This window comes from Rhagoletis pomonella, unplaced genomic scaffold (assembly GCF_013731165.1).
Source record: "Rhagoletis pomonella isolate Grant_MI unplaced genomic scaffold, Rhpom_1.0 Rhpom_scaffold_00006, whole genome shotgun sequence".
Lineage (NCBI taxonomy): Eukaryota > Metazoa > Arthropoda > Insecta > Diptera > Tephritidae > Rhagoletis > Rhagoletis pomonella.
Genome location: NW_023458560.1, coordinates 81,742,271 through 81,751,067, shown reverse-complemented (window position 1 = coordinate 81,751,067; position 8,797 = coordinate 81,742,271). Strand labels below are relative to the sequence as shown.

General features: G+C 36.9%; 2 protein-coding genes across 4 annotated transcripts in view; one reads left to right on the top strand and one right to left on the bottom strand.

Annotated features, from left to right (window-relative positions):
• LOC118741465 (coiled-coil and C2 domain-containing protein 1-like) overlaps positions 1–8,797 on the top strand; it is a 55,027-nt gene that overhangs the window by 9,684 nt on the left and 36,546 nt on the right. For 2 of the 3 annotated variants that reach the window (XM_036473443.1, XM_036473445.1), the window contains exon 7: positions 500–779. The exons of the other annotated variant lie outside the window; for it this stretch is intronic. In XM_036473443.1, the coding sequence (XP_036329336.1) occupies positions 500–619 (120 nt within the window). In that variant the 3' untranslated portion in view covers positions 620–779. Of the gene's footprint in view, positions 1–499; positions 780–8,797 lie in introns of those variants that run through there. 3 annotated transcript variants of the gene reach the window in all.
• LOC118741467 (alpha-L-iduronidase) overlaps positions 1,819–8,797 on the bottom strand; it is a 10,825-nt gene continuing 3,846 nt past the window's right edge. Inside the window, 4 exon segments of the mRNA XM_036473449.1 lie at positions 1,819–2,715; positions 4,407–5,341; positions 7,752–8,055; positions 8,122–8,217. Coding sequence (XP_036329342.1) covers positions 2,636–2,715; positions 4,407–5,341; positions 7,752–8,055; positions 8,122–8,217 — 1,415 coding nt within the window. The 3' untranslated portion in view covers positions 1,819–2,635.

The window sequence follows — 8,797 nt, the reverse complement described above, 5'->3', positions numbered from 1 at the left end:
AAAAAATTTTTTTAGGCAACCGCTAAAAACCATTAAATCGCGTTTTTTGCTCTAACTTTGTTATTTTATATCCGATTTTTTAAATCTTTATGTCACACTACAATGGGCCATTAAATAGGTTTTGCCTTTAAACCCGTTTTAATTTATACTTCTTTTGGAATTACTATCCCTAGATTTTTATTTATAAACTATAAAGGGTTAGGCTTTATTCAATATAGTCCTTAGCGAGGCTTTTCGGTGACATACAAATTAAAAAAATCGGATGGCAAACAAGAAAGAAAAAAACGAGATTTAGCGATTTTTAGCGGGTGCAAAAAAAAAAATTACACCCACAATTTTTTCTCGACATAAGTATTTATATAAAACTGACGCACGCTAAACTTTTTTTCGAGATACGCCTTAATGTACATACTATAAAGTTATTTAGAAAGTAAAAGAGAAAAATATATATGTACATACCTATGTATGCTAATTTAATTCATTTAAATCTATTCTATAGTTGATGGAAGGGCGTAAAGCAGTCGGAGGCAAATTAGAAATTAAATTGCGCGTTCGCAACCCAATTCTAACTAAGCAAGTGGAACATATTGAAGAAAAATGGCTTGTGCTGGATGCCTAGAGTTTGATTACTTACTTCAACTCTAAGAGTATTTAATTAGTTGTAATGGAAATAGCTTCAACTATGTATTGTGTGTATGAATTTATATTAATTACCGCCAGTTTTTATTGTACGAACTTTTATTTAAAATAATAAAAACGCTACTCAATGTTAAGAAACAAATTTTATTTATAATAATTAATTACAATGTGCGACAATTTCGAGAAGCCGAAAACGAACCAGGTTTCATTAATGGCTACATTTCGAGCCCTAACCGCCAAAATAACGAAAGCGACATTTTTTCAAAATTTCCTTTTTGATGCAGAAATGCACCTAAATGCTCTAGGAATATTTCTGCATCCAAAAGAAAATTTTGAAAAAAATGTCGCTTACGTTATTTTGGCGGTTAGGGCTCGATTTATTGATTCATTTTGAAAGTTTGGAACAAACTTCTTCATGTACCTATTAGTTTTAACGCTCCGGATAATATGCTATATTACATATACATACTCCAATTGCATTCTTTTAATTCTGGGGTTCCAAATAAGATATAAACCAGGGATGTTCAACAAACGAAACGATAACATTTCGTTGCGTTTCAGAGTTAAATTAACGAAACAAAATTGATTGTTAAACGTTAAAACAAAATAAATCAAGGAAAAGCTTGTTATAAATGACTGCGGATGTTTATGCAGGAAAGCAAGCCAAAAAAATATGTACGACTAAACTATTGTTACGATTATCCTTGAACCCTCGTCCGGATTTCCCAAATCCTCCGGTTCGTATCGCTGGATTGTTAAATAAAGGCTAACGATGACCACATGGTAGTACAATTAACTTTATTGTACAACAAACAATTTTACAATACTTGCTAATACAGTAAAAACACTACAATACTTGTTAAAGCAATTACAACGCTTTACTGAACTTGTTAATACAATTAAACTTATAGCTTGCTTATTCGCAACTCACTTCTCTGCTCACTTTACTTATAGCTTGCTGACTTGTAACTAACTCACCTCGCTGTGGCGGCGCCCTTATATACCTGCGCTGGCACTTATGACAACTCTAGAACATTCTGAAGTTTATCGCTCATTCTCTTTCTCTCGCTGTTCGCAGTGTTCATCCAACTTGACGATTCTCTTTGTGGAACATTCTACGTCATTCCTCGAACATTCTGCCTATTTCTCGTTCGCTTCGCGTTGCCGCAGTATTCGTCACACTATAATTTCGTCATAGTTATGTGGTACATATTTTTAGGCTTCGTTTTCTGCATCCGCAGTCTAGTTATAAACCATTTCCAACTCACTGTTAACACCTAGCGCCTAAATGCATGTTACAGCTTCAGTGTTAACGATTAGATTTCTTTTCGTTAAAACCCCAAAATAGAATTAGTTTGATAATTACCTAAACGATAAAAAGTTGATTCGTTTCAACAAAAACCATTGTTTTTTTTCGGTAAATATTAAAATTAACGTTACATTGCATCCTTGGCTTAAAGAAATGTAGCAAACATTTTTGACAAAATATTTTTTTATGGAATCTAACTTAAGTTTTTTCTTTTAAGCTTTTTTAGCATATAGGTATGTACTAGTCTAAGATCCGAATAAGGCAGGACCTTCACCCATCTGCCTAATGTTCGCGAGTGGGTTGGCTGAAAAATCCTAGCCAGGATATTTTAATTTAATTATTCAAAAATTATTATTTTTTTTAAATTTTGCACTCGTTTGTTTAATGAACAAATTACATATATACTAGTTAATTGAAAGCATAAAGTCTTTATTCGGATTTTCTACTATACATATGTATATGTAACTGTGGACGCTATTTTTATAGCATCCCAGTTGAATTCGTTATAAGCTTTGGTTATTTCTATTTTCTATCCGAATTTGAGGTCATTTTTATGAAAATTTTGTATGGTAAAAAAAAACAATTAAGTATATACAACAGTGGGTGGTATAAGTAGCTGATATTTGAAAATCGAACTTCTTTAAGTTCACGGGAATTTGAACCGTGCAACTCAGCAAATTTGTCATTCTAAATTTCAATATATTCCACTGTGTTGGAAAACTTGCTCCTCCTGTTGAAGACGTCTATGCCTCGGACCCTATAGAAACCTGTAATGAGAACCGACATGATGATAACATGAGGCTATGAGAGCAGAAGTGGCTTTCTTAAAATAGTTTCGAATGTGATACATTTGAAAATAAAGATCGGGTATTCCTTAATTTGATGGTACGCTATGTAGCTTTAAAGCTGAAGCTCCATTGCAGGTTTTTCAGGCGTTGAAAGATGATTTAAAGCTGCTCCATAACCAAAGCCTGAAAGATGCCAAATTTCGAACTTGTTTCAGGCTTTTCAGGCGTCGTCTGACAGTTAAGCTGAAATCAGTCGAGAACGCAGAACGTATACTTAAACGCAGTCTGTATACGCAGAATTTTGTCGATTACTGGAGCCCTCAGTGTTGCTTACTACACTGTTGCCACTCATCAATGCCTTTTCATAAACTTACCCTTTCAACTACAATTTTTCGTGCTATAATAGATTATAGCTAAATATAAACTACTTAGTTTTCAACAAAAACCTTATTCAATAGTAAATTTCAAATATTTTAAACATATTTTGAATAGGAACTTATATCTTTTTTACCATCTGTAAAACTGACGAAGTGGCAACCATCTAAAGAAGGAGAAATCAGCTGACACGGAAAAATCTAAACTCCGCAGATTTCTGCGCTACGGGCTACAACTACAGAAAAATTCTGCGGTGTTGAGTTTTCATTTACATGGCGCTTTGGTAAGACAGATCGTGTCAGCTGACTCGGGTTTACGTACCGGTAGGTTTACGTTCTTGACTAATTTCAGCTTTACTCATTCGAACATTAGTATTGGTGAATATGATTATCGCAATGGTGGTGTAATCGATAACACTTACCATATTTTAAAGGAATTTTACACAAAATTTTGGGCAATAAAATGCAAGGAAAAATCATTTATTGTTTGAACATTAATAGGAAAAAAGGGGAACAAAAGTACTGAATAAATTAAAATGAAATGGTAAAAGAAGTATCACTTTTATCGAACTAGCATTTTTAAGCTGATACCTCATTTGTCGAAAAACTCATTCTTATACCACTCGCCCCATTTACTGCGAAATGACAAATGCGTTGAAGAAACGTCAGGCGCAAAAAGTTTGTTGCGGCGTTACTCGCTTGAAAAGCCTGTAAAACCTGAACGAATTCGAAAGCCGCAACGCCTGAAAAACCTGCTATGAAGCTTCACCTTAAGGAATAAGCGACTTTTATCTTACAATTTATCCCATTTGAGACTATTTTAAGTAGATAAGTACAAAAAAAATATATATATATATATTTTGGGCCATTCCAGCTCTCACGGCTACTTATCAGCTTAAGCATGTGCATATGTACACATTAGCTCTGATCCAGTACTCCATGAACTTACAGGATTTTACACAAACTTGCAGCAAGTTGCAGGAAAAATGTTCCCGTACTCCGAAATCCTCCAAAATCCTGTAAAAGAGAGCGACTTTTGGAGAGTTGTGTAGAGAATGAAGTTGCAAGATTTTACCCGAACTTTTTTTTCTGGTAAAATCATGAAAAGTATCAAGCAATCACTGGTTGACGTTTTTACAAAAATGGTTTTTTTGTTCCCGTACTTTTTGTTGTTACTTCCTTTTTACTCTCACTTCAGAGAGTAATTTTTCTGTTGGACAGTTTTACAGGATTTTTTCACGAAAAGTATTGGATCAGAGCTTATATGTATATGTATATGTATGTTTTGAAAATTACCATTAACAGAGGAATGCGGAGGCGCGAATTGAAAAGACGGAAATGGTAAGTGCCAGTCCTTACTAATAATATTCCATTCGGCAGTCGCATTTACTTTTAACGAAACCTCGTACGTTTTGAGACATTGCACAGTGTGCGCTTCGTGCCAAAAAATAACTATTTCTCCCTCTGTAATTTTAGTAATCACTGGTTGACGAGGTGCCTTCAAAACAGGAGACAAATAGGAGCAAACCCGAAATAACAAAATCCAAGGGAGCTGAAAATGGCCAATATTCAGTTCGAACTCGGCTCTCGATAAAAGTCCGGTTGCCTGCAAGCGAGGAGTTTGGGCGTAGCGCATTTCTGCACGTTGCGTTTTGTTCGGGAATGGTGTTGCGTTTGCTTTTGCTCGCCAAATATGGGCCGGATCGGTGTGGCCTTGCTCTAGTATCTCGATTATATAAGCAAAGTTCTCCTTGGCACATTGCGTGAAAGGTAACTGACGACGAAGGGTGAAGTTTCCTAAGGTCGTAGTATTCTCCTGGGGCAGAAGCAACCAACTCAAGTAGAGAGGTGTGTTTTCGATTGAACATGTTTTCAAAAGCCATAGCTCATTATTGGAGCTATTTAATGTAATTGTTTCTACATCAGCTGCAAGCGTTGCCAACTTCGATAACATTCCCAATGCGGCGTATACGGGCTTTTGTATAAACTGCGAGTGAGCTGGTTGTGAGTTGTTCATACGGAAATGTGCCAGAAGAGTTCGCTGTGCGAATTCATATGGATGATAACTAATGAAGGCATTATCGTGGCTGATCGATTCCAGGTTTTTGAATACGTCATTCGATATTTTAACGTGCCAGTGCAAAAACGTAATGTATACAAGCTTTGCGGCATATCTAACGTCCTCGTGATAGCTCTGGGGTGTAGACCAACCCGCGATGGGGTCCGCTTCACTGTAAATTCATAAAAAAATTACACTAGTTGACAAGAAATCCGACCTTTAGCACTTGACCATAATTTCTGATGTAAAATTTTGCGCTGTTAATACAAATTTCTTTTGAGTTTGTCTTTATAGCGGCACTCGATGAAACCGTTTTTAAGAAATAAATAAAATCTGCCGATGAGAGAAATAAAAAGTTGAAAACAAATGTGAGTCAATACCCTTCTGAATTTCAAAGCGTATTTAAATTTTTTTTATGCATTCGTTTTGAATCTTTGCGAGCTGAGTCAAAGCCTAATAAAGGTGCTGGCCCAATGTAGGCTTGCTTTGCTGGCCTTACTGACTTCATTTTGCTTCAATTTACTTTAAAAGCTTGTTTGGCCAAATGTCTTAATAGCTAAATTTCCATTTCTTGAAATCTGAGAAAAGTTAATTGCAATTTCTTTGGATATATACCCCGTTGTCAAGTTTTGACAACTTATCTTTTTCTTATTTAATTTTAGTTATTTTTTATAAAAATATAGTTTATTCTTTAACAAAGACCGACTAAATCCAAGTTTCAAACTATGTCTTGTAGCCCACTCAATTTTAATAAAATAAAGCGCAAGTTTGAAGTAGCCAGAACTTACCGTTGATTTTTGTAATTTTTTTTTTTTTGTTGAAGGTATTGCTTATTTTCTGCACATAAAAAAAAAATCATCGAACACACTTCGGCACTCGTCTCCAGATGTGTGGCGAAGTGCGAGGCAGCTCTGGATTTGGTACATACTGGTACTGAAATACATTTGTACTGCGTTCCGGAGCACACCGGCGTTGTGGGCAACGACCCACAGGCTTACCAAAGAAGGCGGGCTGTCGGAAACTATGCTGTTAGAAGAGGTGCCTATTTTCCACCAAACGATTAAACGGGAGCTCGACATGTCCATGATCCGGAGGGCGCAGAAGGCGTGGACCAAAATGCAAGGCTGCAAGGTGTCTAGGATTATTTGCGGAGCGTATGACATAAAGCAAACGAAGCTTCTCCTATCCCTCAAGAGGGAGGATGCTAGGCTACTGATGGGTGTCCTAAAGGGACATTGCCTGTTGGCATCCCACGCCTTTAAACTGGCTCTGACAAATGATAAAATGTGTAGATGCAGAACGAAAGAGGAGACAGTGGAGCATATACTACGTGAGTGTCCTGCCCTTAGCAGACTACGATTCAGTCTCCAGGGAGCAGGCTTCCTGCCTAACTTGGAAGCCACTGCCAAGGTAGGGTACAACTTTGCTCCTGGCGCTCAGTGATTAACTGTACAATAGGGTGGTCTTTTATATAGTAACGCTATGGACCGTAATGCCCTGTGCGAAGTCGCGCAGTGACTAGCCAGCTTACCCCTAACCTAACACTTCGTATGGAAAAAATTACATACTTCAAACTTGCACTTTATTTAAAAAAAAATTTAATGGGCTACAAAACTGCGCACGTTTTCCGGATATGAAAATTGATGATAACTGTAGGAGTTTTTTGTATGCGTTTCGGATACGGAAAATTGAACTAAACTGCACTGTCGGCAAAATTTACGTTTCTTTGCTGGTTGGGTAAGTACGTTATTGACAACATATGTAGCTGTGGCAAATTTCAGGCCGTTAGCATAAGCGGCTCCAGAGATAAGCGATATGAAAACTTAATTTTGTATGGGGGGTGCCAGGCCCTTTTACAATACCTGTCACTATCCCTCGTAAGTACGGTATTGATAACGGTACGTTATGATAACGTATTAGCTTAAGCAATTCCAGGGATAAGTGTTCTGAAAAGTTCAGTTTGTATGCGAGGTACCGCAACAATACCTGCCACTTTTCGCTGAAGCTAAGGTATTGATAACATATGTGGCTGTTTCAAATTTAGGACGTTAGCATAAGGCGGTTGCAGAGATAGACGATATGAAAAGTAAAGTTTGTACCCCTTTTCCAATATCTGCCAATTTTCGCCATAAGTAGGGTATTTACAATTTATGCATACGTGCCGAGTTTCAGTTCAGCAGCGTAGTTTTTTGGTTCTGATGCTGACTGTATGTATGTATGTAATTGTATGTCGGCCGCTGTGGTGTAGTGGTAAGCAGTGCACGCTTCCACAGCGCAGCACCTGGGTTCAAGCCCTGGTCAAAGCAACATCGCAAAAATTTAGAAAAAACGTTTTTTCTTAACAGCGGTCGTCCCTCGGCAGCAATGGCAAACCTCCGAGTGTTTTTCTGCCATGAAAAACAGCTTCTCGTAAAAATAGAATCGCCGTTCGGAGTCGTCGTAAACCTGTAGGTCCCTCCGCTTTGTGTGACAACATCAAGGCGCACGCACGCCACAAGTCGGAGGAGAAGCTCGGCCAAACACTAATCTATATTATTATTATTTACATATGTATATATGTACGTACGGTATCATGTACTCACTCATTAGACACTGGTATCGATCTAAAATTGGTATACTTTTCATAGACGTTTTTTAGCAGTTGACTCGAACTTTCTATAACTTCTTTAGCGAATCCTTGTCCTTTTCGGTGGTAGGTAAGAACTTCTATTGGACAATGACTCATTTGTGAGTTGCAGGTTTGAAGCAATGACCAGCATAATGGATGTTCGCCATTTGATTTGAATAGTCCAGCTGGTCCACGCAGTTTAAAATGGAGCGAGTTAACTTTCCTACGACCACCTGCTGTAAGGCCATTTCGCAGCGCCATGACATATTGGAGGTACCCTGGTAACGAAATTATTTGATTAATTCACATTAGTGTTGTTATTGTATAACATTGTGGCCTACTACCTTCCACCGTAAAATTCAAGCGATTGTAGTTACGAACATCCGGCTCATTCCATGTCTCAAACCGCCATTGCAGAAGTTTCTTTGCCCCCAGAAGATCTAGTATAGGACAAAATTTAATGCATATCGTAACCTTAATATAGAAAGGCCCTACCTAATATGTGTGTGTGTCTTTACGGAGTAGTTACAGTAATGAGGGGATGTCAAAAGATGCCTGTTAAAAGCGCAACCCTTAAGATTAAGTTTAAAAGGTCGCGCATCGTGGTTTTCTATTTTCCATATAAATTATTTGGAAAAAAAAAGTGTTTTCATCTTTGGAATTTGTTTTCTCGGTTATAAATTATCGAACTAAAAAGTGCGATACATATTTCTGTAGGAAATTAGATGCTCTACAAACAGCTTCGCATATCATTTTTTGATAAACCTACTGGGTTAATGGTTATTCAAACTAACAAAACTAACAAAATAATTACAATTATCTTCAACTATCCAGAAAAGAAGTCATTTAAAAATTGAAATTGTAAAGCTTAATAAGTCTTCCAAATTAATTGTATTAAAAAAAATCCCATTTCGGGGAAAATTAACCAAAATCTCTTCGTTTGTATTGAGTTATGTTCGGAAGTTCGTTTTAAATTTTTTCACTAAAAATGATTTTAGTATCTTTTTCTAGCAAGGAATT